Source organism: Pelecanus crispus, chromosome 9, assembly GCF_030463565.1.
Source record: "Pelecanus crispus isolate bPelCri1 chromosome 9, bPelCri1.pri, whole genome shotgun sequence".
NCBI lineage: Eukaryota > Metazoa > Chordata > Aves > Pelecaniformes > Pelecanidae > Pelecanus > Pelecanus crispus.
In genome coordinates this window covers 39,133,177-39,157,730 of record NC_134651.1, presented here as the reverse complement: position 1 = coordinate 39,157,730, position 24,554 = coordinate 39,133,177, and the positions used below count along the sequence as shown (strand labels likewise).

Genomic DNA, 24,554 nt, shown 5'->3' with positions numbered 1-24,554 from the left:
GCCTGGGCATCGCATAGGCATCGCGTGGGCATGGCGTGGGCATGGCGGGCACGCTGCCGAGCGTGCACCGTTACTGCGCCCTGGTTTTAGCTGCTTGTTTCAAACGTTAACTGCTGGGCTGAACTGGAGTATGCTGGGGGTCTGGCTCTGGATGATGCTCTTTCTGAGCATGAATTTAAGACAGAAATTTGTGGCTTTGCTATAAGAACAGCTGAGCTGTTTCCTTTGAAAGGCTCTTCGGGAAAGGGCCTTTCAATTTGGCACGGGGGCAGTTTTCATAGAAAGCGCTTTCCCTGAGACGGTCTCTGAGAAACTTCACTTAAGGTTGGCCGAGTTACGAGCCTATGGAAAGCTGCGCTCACCCCTGCTCCCTTGCAAGAACCAAACGGCTGAAATCCCCAGAGCACATCCATGCCTCTGACGGCTCCTGATGCCGAATGGGCTGGGGACGCATCATCTCCCCAGTGCCTCTGAGCACAGCTTGAGGAGGGAAACCTGATTTCCCCAGCTCTGAGCAGGGAGAGGACTGGGTGGTAGTGGAGAAAGCAGAGATTTGTGCTCCCGGCATCTCCGCTGTCCCCAGGACAGCAGCCTGGCCTTGGGGACGTGCAGAGCCGGTCGGCGTGCACGCACTCAGCCCGATGTGATGACCGTGGCTGGTCACTCCTCAGTTCAACCTACCCAAACTAACCAGAGGGTGAGCTGCCAGGGGATCAGGAGGGGAACAGGGCAGGCAGCTCTGTGCCCACGCACCAGCGCCCAGAAGGCACCTGGGATTCCCGCAGCCTAAACACCCTCCCCAGCTGCTTGCTGCTTGTCCAGGCGCCCTTAGCCTGTGGCAAATAGAAGAGAACGTGAGTTAACGTCTGTCTTTGCAGAAACCGAGTTACGTAGCTGTGCCTGGCAGTCCCGCTGCCCGCAGGGACAGGTGCTTCCCAAGCCACGCTGCCTTCCTGAGCTGCAGGCGGGAGGTGCAACGGTCCTTGCCCACCCGCAGGGACCACGGTGGGAAGGATGGCTCATCCCATCCAGATGACGTCTGCTGCTACATCACTTGTTGCCTGCAGGCCTGGGCAACGGCAGAAGAGGTCTAGCCACCCCATTTTGCCCACAAGTGACAGTGTACAGCCAAGCTTGCATGTTTTGCAGGGACACGTGCACGCATCCACATGTGCTGAACTGCACTAAGGACATAGTGTCGAGGTCACGCACCAAATGTTGAAGTTTTGGAGGCGGGCATCAGGGTTAGCTGTGCCAATGGGTTTATTGCTCATCTGTATGTGTGTTAAAGCCCTTCATTACTTGCCCTGCAGCCCCTGCCTCTGGGAGCATGTACATTAGAACTGCCTTGGGGATGACATGGGGCCATGTTATAGTGGGTACCGTCCGCAAAAAAACTGCAACACACTGCAAATGTTTTTTCTGTATGAAGCACCTCTTTGCTGTCGCTTTACTTCCCTCACAGACTCAAAATCCAGAGGATCGGGGAGGGAGAGGGATTGGTACGACAGCGGGCTCTGCTGTGGTGGGACCCTCATCAGGGAGGCAGAGCCACCTGGCAGGGGAGGAGGTGATAAAGCAGCTGGAGCTGCTCAGAGGTGACGGCTGGAGGCGAGGAGCCTACTGGAGTGTGAGGTCTGGCCCTCCCGAGCACTGCAGACTTGCAAGGTAAGACCAAGCTGGGTTTTGCGTTTTGGTTTGTGAATGCTTTGTGTGTGGTCGGGAGCCCGTGGGAAGGTGCTGTGTGCGGGGAGCAGCGTGCCCCTGCCCGGCCACGGGGACCTTCTGCAGCACCGGGGCTGTGCCGGGGGCTGCTGGTCCTCGGCTCACAGGGAGCTGATGCTGGTGCCTGGGGGCTCAAACAGATGAGGTGCAGGGCTGGGGTATGTGCAGGTTGGTTGTGTCCCGGCGCTAGGAGAGCCCTGCTGCAAGCATGGGGAAGCGTGGGAAGAGGCTGCTCCTGTGTCCATGGCACTGGGGCCTAATCCTGCACCGTGGGCTTGCTTTGACCTGGGAAACTGTTGGAGTCTAAGTGCTTGTGACCTGCTGGTAGGGTGCCCTGTGTACACCCCAGGCAAAGCAGAGGAGGGGATCTGGCTTGCATAAATGGATGCTTTCGGGTGCAAAGTGTGGCTGTGCTTTGAATATGGAAAACAATACGTAACATGCGGTGCTTTGGAAAATCTGGGCTTTGCCATCTCTAGTTGGGCAACCAAAAGTCCTGGGAACTACTCAGAGCTTCTCCACTCCGTGCCTGTAAAATGGGCATTTGGTGCCTCCCTGCAGCTCGGAGACATGCGCTGAATGCGAGGAATTGTTTGCACAGTGAGTGGAGGCCACAGCACCGAGGAGCCTAGCAAAGCTCAGGAGGACATAAATAATTCTGTCTTCCGAGCAGCGTGTGAGTAGCATGCTGCAAATAAGGCAGAAGGCTGCTCTGCCAGCAGCGGGGATAAAACAAAATAGCGAGCAGCTGATCTGTACGGAGCACCAGGCTCCTTTGCGGCAGCCTTGGGGAGAAAAGGGGACTCCTGTAAATAAAGCATGCGTTGTCGTGTGCGTGTGCACGAGGCTGCCAGGGAAAGCAGCAGAAAGCCAGCTGATAAAACGGGACAAAACTCACACTGTTTTCAACATGGCCTTGTTCTCAGACACGCACCTGCCCGACGGTAAAGCCACGAGTGCCGTGCTGGGATTCGCTCCCCCTGTTACAGCCTTAACCTGAGCGACGCGCGGCTTTTGCCACCTCCGCGAGCGCTGGGAGGAAGGGCTGCAGCTGGAGCTGCTGAGCTCCGGTGCGGTGCCCATCCCCGGAGCAGGGAGGCTACTAAATGGATGCTTCGATGGATGTTTTAAAAGCAAATGGCTATAGTTTTATTATTTTTCACTTGCTTGCAGCTGTGCCAACTGGGCAAGGGAAATCAATAGAGTGCTCAGGCTTGCTTGGGTGGGTCATTTTGAGGGGTGAAGGCACCTGCCCAGGAGCTCCCCACTCCCTTCCCAAAGAGGGGGAGATGCCCTAAGCAAGGGGAGATGGCAGCTGGGGTGCAGCAGGGCTCTGAGCCACGCTGGGGGGTCCTCTCCTACTGCAGCATGCTGTTCCGGAGCAGGGATTAAAAAAACCCGAAGATATTGACATATTTAATATGCTCTCCTGACTCGTCACGTTCAGAGGAATTGTTTACCTCTGCTAATGAGACACAGCTTCCTGCTGGGGGATGTAGCTGCCTCTCAGCGCAGCTTTACAAGGGTGGCTGATGGAAAAGGAAGAAAAATCCCCGTCAGCTGAAGCGCTGAGGGCTCTGAGTACGTTTCCTGTGCTGAGGCAACATATTGTGTTGCAGTATGGTCCCACTGCCAATGTGGTCATACAGATGGCTTAATAGGACGGTCCTGAAAAGACCATCCCGGAGGTCCATTTTCACCTCTTGTCTGAAGGAGGGTGCAGCAGTGTAGGGTCTCAGTGGGCTCAGGTGGGGAATTGGCTGGAGGCGGCAGCACAAAACTCCCCGATAGACCCGCCTTGTTGCCCAGACCAGCTCTGGATGAGGAGGAGTCTGCGTGCATGGAGCTGTCCTAGCAAGAGCACTCTTGCCACGTGGCTTCCTTTCCTTGCGTGCAGCAGCCATCGGGGCTGCCAAGGCCCTTGAGCTGGTGTAAGATGAATCTCCACTGAGTATTTGCTGCTAGAGCTGTCCCCAGTGTGGCCACATTGGCCAGCTTCACCTTCGGGGGTAGGGATGATGATTGCATCAAGGTTTACTTTGGAGGCTTCCTTAAGCAGTGGCCAAACTACACAAGGGAAAGACTCTGTGACCAAACCACAATAGGAGAACATTACCCAGACCAGCAAAGAGTGGCCGGGGTGGGAGGTGGGACAGGTTTCCCAGGAGCAGTGAGGGAAGCAACAGAGTCTGACAAGCGTGATCCCCCTCCCAGTGTCCCATCTGGAGGGACGGGGCTGGCCAGGCATGTCCCTGGCAGGGGACCTGGCGGGTCAAGAGCAGGAAGAAGCAGCGCCAGAACTCTGCCTGTCTCCCATATGCTCATCCCAGAGATCAGGGAATGGAGGCGCACAATCCCTGATGCTCCTGTACATCCCAACCTGTGAGCGTGCTCAGCTCAGCAGGCAGCGAGCACAAAGATGTCTTTAACCACCCCGATGCTCTGGAGCGGCACCCAGCTCAAGAGCCGCGTGGTTGTAACAGGGCAAACACGAAAATAACCTCTAAGTGACAGTGCTGGAAGGCGGGGGAGAGCCTCAAAAGCCACCGAGTGAGTCACGTCACTACGGCTTCCTCTGCTAAAATGAAGTGTTCCTTTTTGGGTTTAGGTTTATTGAATTGTCCTTCCTCCACGGGATGCTCAATGCATTTTCTGCTGGTGGGGTGGTTTGAAGTCAGCCGGGAGGGCAGGGGGGGAGCGGAAACAGATGGCCATACTTTGGCTGCTCCATTGGTCCTGGTAAGATCTGTTATAGCACTGTTGAAACAATTCCAGGTATTATTTTTGAATCTGGTTTCCTCCTCCAAGCCGTGTGTCCTCCAAAGAATCTGTCCAAAGTCTCAAGATATTTACGTCTTCAATCTAAAAGTCAGAATGCATTAGCCAGGCAAACTTGGTCTCAGCGAGCTTAAAATAAACCAGTTCATTTGGAGTCTGACGCTATTAAATCAGTCGTGAGTGTCCTCACGGCAACTAGATGTTGCAGGTTTCCAGTTCTCCAGCGTGCTCTTCTGGTTGCTCATTTCTTGAGGGTGCACCAAAGAGCACCGCAGCCTTGCTTAGCCCCAGCTCAGCCCAAAGGGGCAAATCCCTGAGGGCAAATTTCAAGAACCTCGTTGAGGACAAGTTGTCCTAACAAATGTCATCACAGCAAGACTGTGCCTCCATGGGGCAAGTGTCCTGGTGGGGAGTGACGTGCCTGGAAATGTCTCCCAGTCTTGGTGACCGCAGACCCAGCCCTTGGGTTTTGCTTCCCCTTGGTGCCTGGGGTCGGTGCTGGGCAGAAATGCTGCAAAAGGGACTTTCTGAAGGTGAAAGCAGGGACTTACTCCTTGAGGAGGATTTCTTAAGAAACAAGATATTGCTCTGACAAGGCGTGATGACAGGAATCCAGGATGCTGCAGCGAAGCTGCTCCCCACCTTGCCGGGGAGGGAACGAACGGGGGAAAACAGGCGCAATAAAAGGCCCCGGTTTTACAAAGCCCAGCTGGTTTCTAGGGCTCTTAATGAGCGCACAAAGTTGTTTTGCTTTTTTTTTTTCTGGCAGATAATGCCATTTTTAAGCCTCGTAGCATAAAATTATATATTTTTGTAGGTGAAATTACTTGATTAATCATTAAGCTGTTGAATATTTTAAACAAACTAGACATCTGTTGTGAATGGTGAAAGCTGCACAGAAATAAAACTGCAGCTTTTTAGGAGATCTCCATGCCAAAGGGAAGCTGGAAAGCAATTGCAACCACTAGCTGTACAATGAAGAAAAATAATAATAATAATAATAATATTATTAAAAGAAAAAAAACCCAAAAAACCAAGATTTGAGCAAGGAAAAATAAGTAGATGATGTGAAAGTTTGTACTGCTCGGCCAAGGAGGGTCGTGACAGCTCTCATAACCTGGTGTGATTTGTTTAATGGTGTCTTGGCCAGGGAACCCCCCTGGGGCTGCTTTGCTTTCAGGGGTCTCTTCTGCCTGATGACGTTATGATGTTTAAGCCAAGGCTTCTGCCAAAACCGAGGTCACCCTGGGATCAACTTGTTTTAAATTACAGTCTCTTAATAAAAGTAATGGCAAGGTCTCATCAACTTGGACTAGCTTTGGAAATCCAAACTTTCTGGTTTTTTAGTTGTGGGGAGGGAATCCTTGGCTTTTTTATAGGAAGATTTTTATCAAAGGGGAAAAAAATTAAATGCTTTTCTTTGGCACAAAGATCTATGCTGTTGGGTGGGTTTCTCTTGGATCCTTTCCTCTGTAGAGGGTTTTTTTCCCCGCAAGAACTGGCTCTCAAACTGAACCAGAGAGCTCTCAGATCTTGGGTGTCTCCAGGCTCTCCTGCAAGTGCTGACAATGTTTGGAACTGGGGGCTGTTTGGTCTCCCCTTCCATAGCCTAAAGAGCCAGGTCTGGCTCCCTCGACATGAGGAAGAGCTTCCTGCAGATTCTGGAATGAGATACCTGGGTTAGCGACTCGGCTCCTGGAGCAGATGGGAGAAGGTCTGGTGCCCAGCGAAGGCTGGCCCTTGTGGGGCTGTTAGCAGCTGCCGGCACCCACCACCGCTATGGGAGGTGGAGGTGCTGTGGGTGAGGAGGGTTTGCATGGCACTGCCCCTCTTATCTGCAGGCTTTCATCCAGTTTTGCTGAGCGGCACAAGTAATTCAGGGGAAAAACATCCCAGCGCGGAAGCAGCGTTTTGCTGGCCTGTGAGTCGGGCGGTTGCTGGAGCAATTTCAGTGGGGCAGGCGACAGCTCAGAAACCTCCTTCCCTCCTTCTCGGGAGCACTTGTGGCTGAGGAAACCTCGGTCTGAACCTCCACCTCCACCCAGGAGGGGACAATCCCCTCCTTAGAGCCCACCCTGTCCAGCTGCGATGCTTAAGGAGCTCTTGGGTGCATCCCAAGGTTCTTCTGCTTCTTGCAGGGCACCTACGACGCTGCCTTTGATTTTCTGCTTAAAGGTTAGCTGATGAGGTTCACAAAGTCCCCACATTGCCTCGCACAGCAACAAAGTCCTGAAGTTCGTATCAAATTTCCTCCAGATCCTGCAAAACAACTGCATCGGCAAAATCCTTGCGTGCACCTGATTCCTCCTGCCCTGTTAATGTCCCTGCTGCGGACGGGTGCCACGGAGCCGTGGGTGTCCTGCAGCCTCCCCTTCCCTGAACAACCTGTGCGTCATGGGGAGGACTGATGGCCATGGGAGACAGGGGTTCCCAACCTGCGGAGGGGAGCGGGGGCCAGCCCGCTCCATCCCTGCCTCTCCTGCGGGTGCGTTGGCACACACTCCCCCCGCAAGCTTTATTTTCTCCCCCTCCTTTTCCCTGTCCAGCACCAAGTTGGATCTGTTTGCTCAGGAGGCTGCAGGATAAAGCTGAAGCGATCATCTCGGCACGTTTGCTTTCCTACTTCTTCACGCCCAGCCGAGTTCCCCCGATTCACGCTTGGACTGAGCTGCGGAGCTTCGCTTCGCCTCCATCCGCTGCTCTGGCTTCCCTGGCTCTGCCGGGGCTTCGCAGGAATCTCTGTCCCTGTCCCCATCCCAGCGGGGCTGCGGGTTTGCTCCAGTGCCTCCAGCACCACGATTCAGCACTGGGAAATAACCCGCTGAGCGGGGAAGATGCCGTCCCCGACCCAGCTCCGGTGACAACCGCCTTTATCCTCCCCACTGATACAGAGTTAAATCTATTTTCTGCAACACAAATTTTTGACAAGGGCTAGGCTGAGAGATGCGTTTTTTGGGAAACTTCCTTGTTTTTTCTTCCAATAACTGCTCCAGGATGCAATGCTCTTTCTCAAACAGAATTGCATCTACCCGGGAGAAAACATGGGCTTGTCCTAACATCATTACAAGGTATTTTCACTCTTGCTGCTTCTGACCTGAGGGGTCAACTGCTCTGTCTAGATTTATGAAAAGACAACATGATTTTATGATCAAAAATAACATTTGTGGGTAATTAAATCTCGTGCTTCAGGGCATAAACCATAACCTGCCAGTGGCCAGGATGGGACTCCCAGAGATCTGGAAATACTCTCTGACAATTAATTTTCACTCTGTTCATGGGCTGGGAGGGATCAGAGGGGTGAACAACTGTAATTAATTTACAGCGATTATTTCCAACAGCTGGCAAGTGGCATAACTCACTGGCAGAGATGGCCGGGAGCACAGAGATGACTGAGGAGAAATACGAGGCTGCTCTCGAGCCAAACAGCCCCGCACCGGCCCTTCCCCGTGAGCCGGGGGGAAGGTCTGTGCCCCCCTCGCTCGATGCTCCGGGGAACGTGGGGGGACACCGGGAGCCGTGGGGAGGCCATGCGGAGCTGCTTGGCCGGGATCCACTCCTCTTGCACTAATTACCCCGTCCCCCGGTGCCCAAGCCGGCTTTCCCCGCAGCACGGCTGTGACTGGAACGCAGCAAATGTCTCGGGAACAGCTCTGCCTGCGCCGTTTTGGGATGCCTGCTGGCATGCAGGGGAGGGGTCCCGGATGGGACCACGCGCTGCAGCATCGGGCTGTAGAGACGCTGGGGGTGCTCTGAATGCAAAATGTGCCTTTTTGAAATGAAATCTTAATAGCTTTCTTCACGATGATGTGTTTTCTCCTATATTTTTTAAAAAATACTACTTTGGTGAAGATGTATATATATATTTTAGATAATCCAGAAGCTCTCATTTCCCACGTATGGTAGAAGATCCAGTTTTCCCAGGGGCCTCCTGTGCAGCTGCTGCCTGAGAGCCGCTGGGGAATGCTCCAGCAAACCCTTAATCTGCACATCCCGTAAGCAAGCACGGCCCCAGGCCATACGCAGAACCCCTGCGCGTCGCTCCCTTCTTCGTGGAAACCCTCCAAAGAGATGTTTTTAAATGGGCTGTGTGTTGTAGGCAGGTTCTGGCAAGACATCCACGGTTCGGTGAGGGATTATATCACAGCTTCATCTCCGCAGGGGAAGGGCAGCTCCGGTTGGGAGGCAGCGGGCTGCGGGGCAGGGAGCTTTGTAGGGACAGGGTAGGGATGGGATGGGAAGCTCAAGTTGGGCTGGTGGGGTGGTTTGCTCGCTCGCGTGCCCTTCCCTCGCCGCCTCCCTCCCCCCAGCCATCTGCAAGGGGCTCTTATTAGGGCAGAGACAGCAAAGGGGGAGAAAACCGTCCTCGCTAACAAGCTGTTTGCTGTTTATGAGCAGGTAAAGGCAGAGCTGGAATGAATTATTAATAGGGTGGAAATGGGGTCCCTCCACAGATCTGCTGCTAATTCTGGCTCAGCCGAATGTCACTCCCTCCGTCTCCCCCCGTGCTGTGGTTTGGGGGATTGATTGCTCCTCCGTTTCCTTCCCCTTCTTCCCGGATCGGAGGTTGTCCGAGCGCAAGGTCACCCCTCGGCACGGGTGTTAGGACAAGCTTTGCCTGCGTGCGGGATTCGGGAGAGCGTGAGTCAGCAGAAACCGGCACCGCCGGCTTCGCGGCACGGCTCCCAGCGAGCACACGCTGGGACGCGCTCAGCGAGACATTTTGCTTTGCTTTTTGCCTCTTCCCTTTGGCCTGAAGCAGATACTCATTCACCGAACAGCACGCCGCTCGTTCAAGGCTCTCGGGCTCCCTTGGGCCCGTCTCTCCGCCAGAGAAGAGATTCAACCCCTACTCACGGCTGCTCTTCCCCTTCCCCCTCCAGCCTGCTTCTGAATTCGAGAAGCATCTCGTTCGTATTTCATCCTAGCTCAGCACTGTGCCCGTCTCTCCACCAGCTGTGGGGAAGCATCACCGCGCCAGGCAGGGTCGTGTGGTGGCAGTGCAATGTCCTATCTCCAGGTGGGGAAACTGAGGCAGGGAGGGATTTCAGGAGCAGGTCCAGGCTTCTTCAGGAGTAGGTCCGGGCTTCACTGGGAGCGTTGGGGGTTCCACCTTTCTGAAGATCAAGCTCCCCCAGGCACCTGCAGCTGGGCAAAGTAGTGGCTCCTTCAACCAGTCTTGACGTGAGGGTCAAGGCAAACCATGAGGGTCAAGGAAATCTCCACTCTCACGCCATGCTGTCTCTGAAGCTCTCCCCATAGTCTGCTTAGTACCTCCATGAAAAGGGGAGGAACTTATCTTTGCACCGCAGATGATACAATCTCTGCAGGAGGCTGACATCCAGGCAGGAAGCATCCTCTCCGCAAAGGGAGGATCCGGAGGGAAATAGTGCCCGTCATGCACAAGGACCGACCCAAGACACCTGTCCACCCTCGCAACCCAGCTGGCACCGCTCGTGCACAGACACAAATCCCTTCCCGCCCACTCCGGATAAGCCAGAAACGGTCAGAAAATCTGGTGACATGATGAATTTTAACCTCCGGACTGAAATCAGCCCTGTCCACAGGTGACCTCTCCAAGAAGGGCCCCAAGCACGCCATTTGCAGGGTGACCTCCGAGCAGCACTTCCATTTCCAAAGCCCTGGGATGGCTGGGCAGCAGCCCGACTTCTGCTGCCGGATCTGCTACCCAGCACCTTGTCCCGAAAGACGTGTGTGCAGCCCATCTGTGGGGGACGCAAGGGTTAATGCCACCCGGAAAATTCCATTCCTAAGCAGATAATCTTGTCTGTGCTGGGCACACACACGCATCACCCACAGCCTGGCCTCTCACAGAATAATTTTTGAGCGGCTCTTTCTTTGCAAACTGCTAATCCCGCGGTGAGCCGCTCTAACTCCCCGTCGCTCCTGGTGCCCTGGCCTCACCTCCGCACCCACCTCCCCGCTGGGGCTGCACCCCTGCAACCGCTCCGTTTGCAAGTTTGCAGATTACGGGGTGACCCAGAGCCCGAGATCAGAAGCTGATAAACCAGATACCCCTCAGCCAGCAACCGTGGGCGCGCGTTCAAAGACGCAGCCGTTTAATCCCATTGACTGCTTTTTACCTCGTCTCCAAACCTGGACTTTCTGTACCCGAGAGTTGCAAGCTTTGCTCTTCCCAGGGCACTTCCCTGAAGCTTGTCTACAAATTAAGCTGCTTGGATCCTGCCCCATCCCTTCTCTGCCAGATTATTAAGCCCTTGCATCTTGCTACAGAGACGTATCCATGTCTGCAGCCCCTACCAGCAGGAGCACAACAGCAGCGACCTGTGTGCTGGGCTTCGAGTGCATTATTGATTCAGGACTAAGAAAATGCTTAGGAAGTAGGAAAAGTGTCCTGCTCTCTAAAAGCTTGTGCGCCTTGTAAGCTCAATACATGCAGCCTTTGCAGAGAAGCTCGCTACGCCGCTATTAATATTTTATTCTGTAAGAGAGGCCCTGATAGTTTGAATGGGGGAGGGCAGGACGCGGAGGCTGGGGTGAGAAAGAGGAGGGAGCAGAGGTGCTACCACGGTCCTCAAATGTGGGTGCAGGTCTCCCCCAAAGCCTTTCTGGGGGGAGCGTGGCTGGGTGCTGGATAGCCCTGCGCCCACCTCCCCACTTCCGACCAGGGCTCCTGTGTCTGTTGCATCAAACACACTGCTTCTGCTGTTGCGTGCAAAGTATTTGGTTGCTTTATGCTCTGTTTTAAGGGTAACGTTTCAGCAGGTGCCTGTTGGTGGTCATCCTGAAATGTGCCCTGGCTGCTGCGGGGGGCTGTCCCCGAGGGCAGGACTGCGATCCTCTCCTTTAGAGGGCTTCCCCAAGCCTACCTGACGGCAGCACCATGGAGCTTAAGCAGCCAACTCGGCCAGGGGATGGGGGCTCGCAAACCCTTTGGCTCAGTGTAAAAACCAGTTGCATCTGTGCTAGCTCTCCCTTTGGGATATTCCCCCAAAAGGGACATGGAGGTGCCAAGGGCAGGACTGGACACGATGGTGGCAGCATCCATGCAGAGCTTGGCTCTGCGGGAGAAGAGACCCATTGCCCATGCTGAAGCGTGCAGCAAAATGGGTGCTGGTCCTGGGCCCGCGGGCGCTGGAGCTGCCCAGCACTGCTCATGGGTGGGCGACGCTGCTGCCTGCTCGGGCACCCGGCACGGTGCTGCCCTAATCACACGCTGGCGCTCGCCTTCCCGTGCGACTTGTTGGAGGCTGGAGTCATGGCACTGCGCGTGCAGCAGCTGCGGGGAGGGGAGGTGGCTGCGTTAGTGGCTTCTGCACAGATGTGAGCAAGTGGGAGAGGTGGGAGCCAGCTAGGATGAGACCCAAGCTGGTGGCTCTGCATCGCTATGTGCCTGCACCCGCTGAGCGCCTGGAAGAGCAGCGCCGGCCAGTCCCCTCTCGTGGCTGGAGCCTGCTCGGGGACAGGTGACAAATGGAGAAGCCCCCACGGAGCCAAAAGCCACAGGTCTCCCTAAGCCTGCCCGCCCATAGCGCAGAGCAGATGCACGGAGGCGCCGGTGCCAAATGCTGGAGCAAGCGCAGGTCGGGGCAGTGGAGCAGGGTGGGTGCAGGGTCCATCCTGCAACGTGCACCCTCTGTGGGGCCTGGTGACCCTGCCCGAAAGATGGGGTGACTTGCGGAGACCTCACGGGACACATCTGAGGCTGCAGGCAGGGTTAGGGCGTTGCATGGGAGGGGATGGCATATCTGCCCGGGGCGAAGGCTGGAAGTCCAAACCGCTGTTTGCTGGTGGGTCTTAGCCAGAGCTTTGCAGGCATCGGCTTCTCCCCATAGACGTCTCCTGGATGGTCATCAAGCAGTGCTTCACTGTCCTTAGAGGAAAAAGCCCCTTTGGTGTTTTCCAGCACAGGAACCCGTGTTCTGCCCAAGTAATGCCAGGGGCATATTCAGCACTGCAGGCTTGGGTGCCAGAGGAGATGGACGCCTTCGAGAGGGCGGCAGCAGCAGTGGTGCTCACACCACCTCGGTGGAGAACTCCTGCTAAGCAGGTCAGCAACAGCCCACATGCATAATAACTCCGGCAAGTCAGAAATTTGGGCTCTGCTAGCCAAGCATTGCCGAGCTGCTGTTGCTCACACTTGATGGAGCTCACCATCTAGGTCAGAAGAGGAATTCATTGACCTCAGGACCCCTCCACCATCACTGCGTTGCTGTAAGCTCTGTACCCCGCCGGGCAGGGACGGTGTGAGGGGTGCACAGAGTGACCGCTGGTTCCTCACCGCCCCGTCCCCCTCCCTGGTGGGATGCAGGAGTCCGGCTGCTTCTGGCGAGTGGGGCTGAGCTCAGCAGAAAACAGCGAAGCCGCTGGTGCCGGGGCGCGTGGCTCTGGCGGGGACGGGGGCAGCCACTCCTAAAGGCCGCTCTGCGCCTTTAGGTTGAGCTGCTTGGGTCGTGCTGCGGGGGCTGTAGGGGCAACGAGGCCGCTGCGAAGGAAGGGGCTGCGCCGATTGACTCGTGGACGGGGGTTCTGGCGCTGCTTGGGCGTGTTTCCGCTTTGGCTTCTCCAAAATGATGGCATGAGCCAGGTGCAGAGCTTGGACGGTGCCTGTTGAGGACATCAGGATTGCTTGCTCCCTGCTCTGCTGCCCCAGAGCGTAACCGCGGCGGGAGAGGTGCCCATCCAGCGCCATACGTGATTTTGCAGCCCCACTTCTGCAGTTTGCTGCCTGTCGCTGCTGCAGGTGACCCAGCCGTGGCCGCATGCAGCGCTGCAGCCAAGCGCTCAGGCCCGCAGCCGCTGCGGGAGCGGAAAGCAACGCGGTTTGGGTCGTTTTGCAGAGGTGCTTTTCAGACGGATCGCTGAACTGGTCTGACCGACCGAGGCTCCGCAGCTTGTCGTGCTGCCCCAGGGGAGCCAGCGGGGACGTGGCTGTCGCTCGTGTGGGACAACGGGCAGGGCTGTGGGGCTGGGACAGCCCAAACCCCACGCCTCAAAATTCTGATGGTAAAAAGATCGTGTTTGGGGTCTGAAACTGTAATCGGGCTCAGCTAAGGTTAAAACTGGACTTTCACATAGGGAAACCAGAGCGTGGTAGGAGACCACACCTTCCCACTCAGGCAGTCTTGTCTGCAGGGAGAATTCCTTTTAAAGTTTAATGGGAGATTGTATCTATGCTATAGAATACAACAAAGATTTTAAAAAAAAAAAAAAAAAAAAGAGGGACTTCCCTGAATCCCTTCAGCTTCAAAAGTTGCTTATGGAAAACTGCGATACCTGGAGCCGATCTACGATTGAGTGCAAGAACTACTCTCCCGGTTCTGGCCACACTCCCCAGCAAGTCCTCGGAGTGAGTTCTCTCCAGCTTTTCCCACCTGGATGCTGTTACCATTGAAGAGCAAAGCTTTTCTTAAAAGCAGTTTATTCTTCCCCATCTCTTTCAAGGTGGGGGTAAACTTTCTGCTCACTGTACCAATTAAATCCACTTGACAGCTTGATTTTTATCGCTGTGTCTTTTCCATCAGCAAGTGGAAATGATCCCTGTTAGGGGAGCAGCATCCGCCTTTACAACAAGATGAATCCCGAACTGGGCATTTAAGGAAATTGCTATGGACTGTGAGGGGAAATCCCGTTTGCTCAGCACTCTCTAATTTAAAGCTGAATTGTATTCTTTCATTTTCTGTAAAGCCTCTGCTTTTGTAACACCGAGATCCCGCTGCACTCCGGAGTAGCCTCTGTGGTAGGAGAGGAGTAGTGTGTAATTTGCTGAACAGCTAATAACATGCAATCCAAGGGTCTGGCCCCAAGGGCAGGGAGCTGTTGATCTTGACTTCAAATAAGCGTTCTCTGCAGCAACCCTGATGCTGAGAAGTGATTATGGGTGGGAACAGAACCAAAAGGCTCCAGCCCTTTCTCCCACGCTCGAAAGCAATGTCACAATGGGTACAGGGGGTGGATTAGGGAAACCTTCATCCGGATGGAAATGGCAGCAGTTGCCTTTTCCAGGCTCTCCTCAAAGGAAAGGGGAATGTTTTCCAGGTGTTAATTTAATGTTCGGGAGGGTTCATAGGGGAAGGGGGGCTGTTACCATGTTACAGATGTGAAAAGACAGACGCGGCGTTCCGTCCCCACAACCCTGTCTGAGCCATCATGGGCAATCTGACAGCAGGAGTGGATTTCCCGTGCGGCTGAATTTTGGCATAAGGGCAAAGTAATTGTCCCCAATGCCATATAGGGACCGTAAGGAAGGGCAAATGGGAGCTCTGTCTCCCAGCTCTCTGCTAAAGCCAAGGATGGGTTTGCAACCAACCGTGGGTAGTGCCGATTTATTCAAGGAGGAGGGATAACATCCACTTTCCTTGGAAAGGATTTTTCATTTCGCTTGTACAGGGGCTCCACTCAGCCCAAAGGCTGCCCTTGAATCCCGGGGCGGTCGCAAGGCTGAGGACCCCTCGCGCTTTGCCCCCCCCCCCGGTTCTCCTACCTGAAACAGGGCGCAGGGGGAGCACGGGCACCTCCCTGAGCTGGGTGGGCTGGCGCAGGGCTGCGGGTTTTGTCTCTTCTGGGGGTACCAGAAGGGATGAATCCATCCTTTCATCACCAGATCATGCTGCATCTTTAAAAATGCTTTTGGAAGAGCAGCTCTGAAGCAACTCCATTTTCCTTCTTACTTTAAGAACTTTGACTTCAGTTTTAATCATCCCTAAACCCACAATCCTTTGTTTGCACCTAAACAGGGTATGAAGATATGGTTGAGTAGAGTTGTATGAGATGGGCTAAGAATGTAGGGAGAAGGGTTTCTGTGCCCAAAAGTTTGTCTGCTTTTTCCAGTTTTAGCACCTGGTCTACTAAGAAAAATAGTTCTTTAGTACAAGGCTTATAACCACATGTCATTCAGAAAAGTTTAGCTAAGAATTAAACTAAACATCAAATTTGGCTGAATGTGTAATGAATAAATAAAGCCTTTTCCTTTCATGTACCCGTGCCAAAATCAACAAGCTCTATTAGCTGACGAAACAATGCTGATGCCAAATAAAAATACCCCTGACCCATCAATATAGGCTAAGAGCTCGGCCCTGCATCAAAGAGAATTGTCTGAACGAGAAATACTGTCTCGACACCTCTGGGGGGAAAAAAAAAAGGCACCCATCCCGGCAGCGAGCTGGGCTCACTGTGTCGCCGGCCGGGCGCGGGGAGCTCTCACGGGGGTGTCAAGGAGCAAAAAAACCATTACGTGATGGCCGTTGGCTCACAGGCAGCCTGCTCCAGACACCTCTCCTCTGTGCCCCACCTTGCTTTTGCTAGAATGATTTGGAAACCCCGTGAGCTGCAAACCTGTTTGGAGCAGGGACTGTGGCTTTGGTGTTTGCTTGCTCCCCGCTGCCCGCCCCGTGTGCAAATTGCCCACAAAACCTGTATATTCTCTATCAAGTGCAAAATGCCAATGCTTGAAAGTGAAATTCTTGAAGGTCCCTTTGCTTGGTATCAAAGAAGTGCTTCAGCATCTCAGTACATCTCAATACCTGGGAGCACCCTGCCAACTGTGCCATCCTCCTCCTCCCCGGGAGGGTGGGATGGCGAAGTAACGCCACATCTCCCCTCTGCCCCTCGCAGCCCGTGCAGCTTTGCCGTTCCCCGGCCGTGCCTGTCCTGCAAACCCCTCTCATTTGAAATCTGCATTTAGCTGCTCTGTGCCGTGCCCAGGATGCGATCTTTGAAGTTTCACCCTTCCCTCGGCATCTTTGCTTAAAAGATCTGTTCCCTATTAGTCTTCAGTCACGCTTTTAGATTCATTCAGGCTTTCATTTACTTATCCATCTGTCTTCCTGCTCCCACCACTCCCCCTGCCCTGCCAGAAGGGAAAGCACAATTCATTTTTCAGGTGACCCTGCCAGAAAAGCGTTGACATGAATAGGAGAAGGTTCAGGAACTGTGGAAAAAGCAAAACCCCCGACTTTAATAAGCAGCAAAACGTTTCCCAACCAGAAGGGAGCGGCCAGATGTGACTAGAATTGCTGTAAAACAGCAAAGCCAATCCTCCAAATAATTTCTGCAATCCCCCAGACGCCTCCTTTTGCAGAACTCTCTGTGAGCGCTGCTCGAAGTTGTTAAAACTGTGGCATGCAATCCTGCGGGCTGTGCAATGCCTCCTCGGTACCAGTACAGCCTTGTAGGAAACATTCCCTGCTTGCAGGGTCCTGACTTTCACCAGGACTCTCCTCCGCTGCCTGTCTGCAGCGACGCCGTGCACGGGGACATCGTCCAGCTCCCTCTTGTCTGGCTGCCTTAAGCAAGGAGGGACGTTTATGTGTCTTTAATTTTGATTTCAGTTGTCTGAGCAGTGCAGGCGTCCTGCCGGGCTGTGCTTAATTCTGAGTAACGCTAGTTTAACCGCACGGACAGTACCCTGCTGTTTTGAAAGACACCTAAGAAAGCAATATAGTCACTGTAAGAACTTCTCTGCTGGAAAGCCAGGCTCCTACGAGAACCCACCTGTTACATAAAAATAATTAAAACCTGAAGAGAAAGGAGAACAGGACACCAAAAGGCATCCGAGCAGGCTGGCAGGCAAGGAGCTGCGCAGGGTTCACGCGAGCCACCAGCCCTCCCCTATCGCAGCAAGGGCCGGGGCGCGGAGGTTGTAACGATCGGTGGGCAGCGACATTGATTTTTGTCCAGCGCTTCCTTTGCGCAGGGGTAGCAAAACTCCGCTCGCATCCCCTGCGGGCTCCGCTCGCCTCTCTCTGCATGTCAATAGGTGTCAAGCCACCACCCAGGACCGGCGATGGAAAGGCCATTTCTTGCTGATTCCACTTTCTACTGACCATAACGGGATGCTCAGCAGTAAATGGCCACGTGTCATTCTCTGTGACAGAGGCCGTGAAAATTTACCTTGACGGCCTCCCAGCACACACCGCTCAAGTCCTTAGGCTGGACTAGAGCCTGGCTCCCTCCTGCAGCCATCTCCTACTACGTGCTGGGTGGGCTCCTTGCTCACCTCAGCAGGGCTGCCTTTCATCTGCTTCATTTTTAAAACCCCTTAATCCTCTGGAGAGGACAGCGCTGGCGCAAGATGTGGGAGAAAGGTTTATGAAATCCCACTGTATTCATGGCCCTATCCCAAAAATCTAAAAAAATAACTTGCAATATATTACTGCTGCTCTTAGCTTGATTCTTCACCAGGGAATTGCTTGGGGACGTTGCCGTGAATGCCGGTGTCTGTGTCGGGAGATGAATGCTGGGCCAGGCACGCACCCCGGGGTGAGGCAGGGACAGGAAGGTAAATCCATGTCTTGCATTTGTGTAACTCCCATTCACGGCTGTACACTGTGTTTGCAAGTGTTACAGCACATGGCAGGCATACGCTACGAGGAAATAGTGCTGGTGCCCAGAATAGAAAGATTTTAGCTCAGTATTGACTGAATCAAGAGATGTAGAGAGCTGATTGCAGTTTGTGTCTTTCGCTTCCTTGGAGGTCAGTGGAACCGAAGTCTGGAGCGTCCTTAGCCAGAAAGCATTTGCAAATAGCTGCAGTGAATGTAGCAGAAAGCAGTCTGCTGTTCCCCTTTTAATCCTTCTGCAGCCAGTCGGATAAATGGAAATCCAGACTGACCTATCAATAGTTAACTGTTTTATTTGCAACCTCTCACTTAATCTTTCTTTTCAAATGATCTTTTAAAAGGAAAAGCTGCTACTTATCAGGAATTAGTGAAAATATCTTCCGTGGTACTAATGAGACCCCTTAGGCTGGGGAGAACTGGGTAAATAAATAGTGGTGGCACGTTCTGATGGTCGTGTTTGGCATCTCCTGGTATCAAAGCAGCATTTTTCTCTTGGATTTTCAAGAAATGCCCAGAGCTGGTTGGGCCCAGGGTATTTTCTACGTGTACATGCATTTTCCAGGTGGGGAACTGAGGCATGGGGTATCTGAGTCTGGGTAATGCTAGCAACAGAAATTGGGACTCCTGTTCCCTCTTCCACTGATTTAGAGGGAGGAGAACTCCCCTTCTCATTACAACTAATAGGCTGGTATATTCCTTGTCCAGTGCTCACCCCAGTAGAAACCCTGTCAGCACGGACTGGCTTGGTCACTGTGCCTTAAATTTGTGCTAAGACCACTCCTGGAGGACATTTGGGAGGGGATGTAACAGCCATGCTGTTTTGCTCTTTGCTTTGACCCCCGAACTCTTTTTAACAACGTAAAGCCTTGTGAATTATAAATCAAATGTTCCTGCTGAGCTTTGTGGTGCATGGAATGAAATGCAATGATTAATATTTAAGAGAAAATAAGTTAAAGATTTTAACTACAAGGGCAAATGTCTGTCCAGAGAGTCTTTTCGTGTGGAGGCTAGAACAGAGGGAGAGCTGCGTTTTCAGGGACATGGGCAAAACTCGTGGCTGTCAGACCGACTGCCTGAGCTGCCGGTGCGTGGGGCCACGCTGGCCTCCGCCGCCCTGCCTCTCGCTCTTACTCACGCTGAGCCGATGCGCCCGCCTCTGATAAAACCCCGGTGCCGGCGCAGCCTTTTGGGATGGGAGTGGTGAACACACCCCACGCGCTTTAGCAAGCGGAGGGATGTGCTCAGAGCAGCTCAGGTTTGTGTGCTCGCGGGGGGAAGAGCTTTTCCAAAACTCTGACCTTACCACCCCAGACCAGGACTTGCTAAGCCCCCCCAGGCTCCTCCTCAACCCCCCCCCCAGCGTGCCAGCACCATCCCTGCTCTAGAGCCGACCTCTCCTCAGCACAGCCCCAGGATGGGCAGGACACTTTCTCCCCATTTTGCAGATCAGGAGACTGAGAGCTCAAGGCAGCAGCCGCCATTGCCACCCTGAACCAAAATGTCCTTATAACGGCATCTTGGCAGGACACTGCCTCTGGCCACCTGCAAGCAGAGCCTGTTAGAACACATCAAATAAGGAGGGAAACACTTACATGGGTGCAGAACCTCTCTGGCGGGTCCCCACAAGTGATTCCTGCTGGATCCACCCGTACAGTCACATAATCCTTCATCCGCATGGCCTTGGGTTGACAAGCATAAAACTCCCATGACGGGCCATCGTCCGTGGTCACCCAGGACTTGCAAATGTCATACTGTCCCATGGCCAAGGGGAGACAGTGCAAGAGGAGAGCAACCAGGTAGAGCATGGCAGCTGCGGCCAAGCGCGGGATCCCTGGGCAAGGGCAGTGCCGAGAGTCCCGAGGAAGGCAGCTACTGGGCTAGGGGTTGCTCTCGGGATCAGCATGGAAGCTCCTCATCTAAAGGTGATCCAGTCTAAGGAGATCCAGATGATAACAGGAATGATCCCGCTCTGCACGCTGTATTTGGATGTGGAAAGTTTCTCTTGGCACAGAAGCCAACTTTGCAAATCACTTGGTTGGGAAAGTTTTGGCTGGAGTTGCTGATCAGTGGTCAAAAGTCTTCTTTAACCTCATTTTTTCCCCCCTTTTATTGTACGAAAGGGCTTCCAAATCAGCCTGAAAATATTTAGAGGTGACTCCAGTCAATCAATAGAAAGATCAAGTTCTGAGTTGCTGATGAAATTTGATAGGAGTAAATTGGAGAGACTGTGAGATGGTGCTGGGTCAGGTTTTCCTCAACCTTCTTGTCTGCCGCAAATGCATCACTGTGGAAAGTGCCTTAAACTGTGGTCTGCCTTAAATAATTAGGGGGGCTTTTCAACATTAATACATAAAATAAATATAGCATCTGGTCATCAGTGCAACTCTGACAAGAGAGACTCTTTGGAGCTAAAATCCCTTTCTCGCAAAGGATGGTTGTGTCAACAGAAACACGTTGGGTGGCAAGATCCGCCGCGGTCCCAGCAGGGCGCTGGGGGGTCGGTGGGTTGACAGGAGCAGCACTGGCCTTGCTGCTTCTCCCTCTGTGTCTTGCAGCGGTGGCGAGGCACTCACAGGCGAGGATTTCTGTCTGACTCTGCCTTTTGGCAACTGAGCATCAAGTTCCCCAAGCCTTCAGCTGCAAGCCATGATGCTACCTGAGGTCTCCTCTCTCTTTCATGGTCTGAGCAAAGGGAGAGTTCATTAGCAGGCTGCACCTGCAACAAATTGAAAGACAAATTAGCTGGGAGCAAGGAGGGGCAGTTGGAGCAACAAGACTTGTTGGAACCGGGGTCCCCCAGGAGACACAGCCCTGAGTTGGGCTTCCCGAGCCACAAGCCAGGTTTTTGTAAAAGGAGATATACAACTTTAATAAAAAGAAATCCATAGTAAGATGCTTATGACTCTTCTGCTGTTTGGGAGATGGGAAAGAGCACTGCCCCATTTAAGGTATCTGGTTTGTAACAGCAGCTGGACAACAAGAGCTCTAATGGGTCTTCAAATAATATCAAGAGGCAGCTATGGGTCATTAGAAGACAGAGAATATGCAGACACAGAGCAGGGACAGACAGACAAATTGATAGTCTTAAAAAGATAAGCAAATAAATAAGACAGCTGGGGAGACAGATACATTGTCCAGCATCCCCACATATGATTTATCTGAACAATAACATTTAATAAAAAACAATTTAAAGTCCTAATAACATTGAAGGTTCACCTAATACAAAGAGCAGTGACCTTCCCAGTATTCATTTCAGGTTAGAGCAACATTTCTGCAATTTTGTGATCTTTCCAGTAGAGCTATAAAAACCTTAAGTAATTACAAAACAAAATGACAACTGGGGGGGGGAAGGGGAAGAAGAAAGAAAAAAAAAAAAGTAGTCAAACTCTCTCTCAGCATTAGACCCAGGAGGGAAATCTCATAAGGGAAGGTGGGAGGCACATATCCAGAACAGAAATTTAGCTCTGGATAATTCCCTTTCTATTTGATTCCCCAACTTTTCTTCCACAATTTAGGGATGCCTACTTCAACAGCATGTTTAGTACTTGCTTTCTCATAAAGCTCAGTTACTAAAGCTCAGAAACTCCAGGTTAACAGATGCACTCATCCATGTTCAGGGGCTTCACATCGCTGTGCTACCATCTCCCTTTCCCCCCTTTTTGGTTGAAAGATTGCTGATGGAGATGAATGAGTTCAGCAAAGAGAAGCTATCTCGCATGCTTCACTGCCAGCTCTCAAAGAAGAGCCTATTATAGCTGCGTTGGACCTGAATAAACTCCCAAAGAATAGACTGGCTGCTATTTTTACATTATGAGTAAATGTAGTAAAAATAATAAACCGGTGTGACACAGTGTGTATAAGTCCCGCTGACATCAGAGCTGTCTTTTCAGTTATAACAAGTTAGTTCCTAATTATTACATCAAACTGGTCACAGCCAAGCGCCTAATAACAGCAGAGAGCGTGAGACTCCAGTATTGTATAGAAAACAAGCAGGGTAGTTTTAATGAGGACTCCGGCGCTGTTAAGTTTATGGATCTATTTTCATAGCCCTAACAATTATATTTTGCACTTGAATGGCTGTCGGGGAAAAACCCGGGAAGAAAGGATCTATAATATCTATTAGTTTCTTGTTACGCTGGCTAAATAGCGCAGATTCCCAGAGAAGTAAAAATTTACTGGAAAAATGTATTTACTGTCAGTCAGGAGTGCTGGTTGCCTGCGAAGTCGGCGGTGCAACACTTAGCCGGTACAGTCCCTTTGCAGAAATAGTTGCACGATGTTGCTCTGAAATAAGGCAGCACGCTGCAAACGGGGGAGAGGGACTCTCTGAATTAAAGGTTTTGCCCTGCTTGATTTGGTTTGATCCTTAGAAAATAAATCTTCGCCTGATATTATTAAGAAACTGCAGTTCACGGGGACAAATAGAATCAATGCTCTTTGTTTTCTTTGAAGAGTACTCAGCAATCACTGGGGGCTGATAGCCAGAGTATTAAAAACACAAAATTAGATTGTATCTTGACTTAGCTGGTTCCTTTTCTTTTTTTATTATTATTATTGGATTAACACCCTACTGAAGTAAAGAGACAACACTGAGCAACAACTGGGCTGCTCCGGAATTAAGAACGGAAAGTAAACTCAATGAAGGAGTTTTCAGTTTTCTTTCAGAAGCGTTGCCTTCAACAGCAGCCCCAACCACTCTTTCCCCCCCCCGCCCCAACACTGACCAAGCGGGCGTTTTTCCCCTTCCCCGCCGAGCATCCCTTCCCCTCCACCCTGGAAAGCAAAGTTGGGAAGCCTGCGATGTGGCAGGAGGCTGAAGCTGCGACTGAGGCTGCAGAGCCCCGAGGAGCCCCGGGCTCCCCCGAGCCGAGCTGTGAATCTCCACACCGCCGGCGTTCGGCCGCTCTCCGTGAGGCATTGGCGGTTCCAGGCAAACCGATGCCGAGCGTCCCCCCCCGATTTCTGTGCCACTGAAGGACTTTGGGAGGCGGCGAGGGGTTGTGTTAGAAGTAGGCAAAGCGGGCGGAGAGCCCTGCCCGCGCGGGGAGCATCCCTGGCTTCCCAGCAAACTCCGAAGAGGAAAAATAAAATCCATCCCGCTGTGGGCAGCCGGTGCTGCTGCCGGGCGGGGCGGGGGGGCCCCCGGGAGAGCCTCGGCGCAACTTCGGAAGCTCGGGGCGGGGGGGATAGCGGGGACACGCTGGCATTTGGGAGCTGGGGGCAGAGGGCAGATGCCGGCACCGCGCGCTGCCCGCCGCTCCCCCCGCCTCCCCCCTCCGCCCCGGTGCTCGGCGCTGCAGGTCCTTACCGGGAGGGAGCTCTGCGGCGCGGGTGCTCCCGGCGGAGACCGTGAACTTCGGGGCCGGGGGGCACCCCCCCAACACCCCCCGCACCCCCCAGCCCGGCGGGCAGCCGCTGCGCCACCGGCCCCCAAGGACAGATGGCCGGGGAAGCTTTGTGCAATCCCCGGCTCCCCTCGCAAGTTAATGCCGAGGCTGAAATCCCTTTTGCTCTCACTTTCAATCACAATCGGAGCTTTTATCTCCGTGCCTGATCCCGGCTGCGTAACTTCCTCTGTGCAGCTTTAGCACACACCATCCCACCGGCGAGCAATGTGCTTCTTAAAGGTGCAGGGAGGAAATGCGAGCGGGGAGGGAGGGGGAAGGGAGGGAGGAGGGAGGAGAACCACCCGAGGAAGAGGAGGCAGCGAGCGGGGAGCCTTCAGCCCCGGCGGTTCCGGGGGTACCGCGGCTCCCGGGGCTGCAGCATCCCCGCCGCCCCGGCTGCCGGGCAGAGCCCGGTGGGGAACGGCAGGCCGGGGCTGCCACTCCTCGGTGGTTCTTTTTCTTTCTTTCTTTCTTTCTTTTTTTTTTTTTTTCCCTTTAAGAGCTTAAAAAAAAAAAATAAAATCATGAGATCATGTTTGCTTGAGGGGGAAAAAAAAAAAAAAGCGCTCTAGTCACGAGGGTTTCCCCACACGTTTAAGTTCTCGGTTGGTGTGCCCTGAATATTTTGGGGAGGCTTCTGCTGGCGAAGATGCTGTAAATGAGGCTGCGTGCGTGTGTGTTGGGGGAAGAGGGGGTGGCTGGAATTAATAGGATAAACAAAGCGGCAACTCGGAGATGGGGGAATCAAATGGCTGGGAAATGCTTTGATAACGGTGGGAATGTGCGTTGGGGTTTAACCAAACCTGGTTTTCTTTGGTAAGGCAGGGGATTAACGTGCAGGGCTGTAAGGTGCGACAACACCTTCCAGCACGGGGATGCAGAAGCTGTAGGTGTTGCTTAGGTCAACTCCCCTGTGTCCACACCGAGGGGCAGAGGAGGCTCCAGCTATCGACAGGGTGGATAAAACTGTGGCAGGGAAAGGTCCAGGTTTGCCCTGCAGCAGGCAGATGCTGGAGACAGGATCATTCCTAAGCAGCGATGGTTTTTTGACATGCACGTGGGTAAATGACAGTCCGTTTACAGGGAGGAAAACCAAAGAATCCCCAGTGCCCCCTATGTACACGACCACCAAAAAAAGACTGTTCCTTCCCAACCAAGAATTCAATAATTTCTAAGCCAGAAAGCGCATTGCCCAACTTGCGTGTGGTTTGCAAGCTCATCGACTCGGTATTTTGTTACATGATTTCCTTTGGCCCATTGCTCCGAGGTCTTTCTGTGGCTTCTCCCACCTAAGAGTCCCTGGAAAACACACGATCCTTCCTGTGACCGGGCAGAGGTGATTTAG

The 24,554-nt window shown here is 53.1% G+C and overlaps 1 protein-coding gene across 1 annotated transcript in view; it reads right to left on the bottom strand.

Moving 5' to 3' along the window:
- The window catches only part of NTNG2 (netrin G2), a 48,060-nt gene extending 28,433 nt beyond the window's left edge, over window positions 1-19,627 (bottom strand). Inside the window, exon 1 of the mRNA XM_075716664.1 lies at window positions 19,415-19,627. Coding sequence (XP_075572779.1) covers window positions 19,415-19,627 — 213 coding nt within the window. The remainder of the gene's footprint in view (window positions 1-19,414) is intronic.
- Window positions 19,628-24,554: the final 4,927 nt, after the last annotated feature.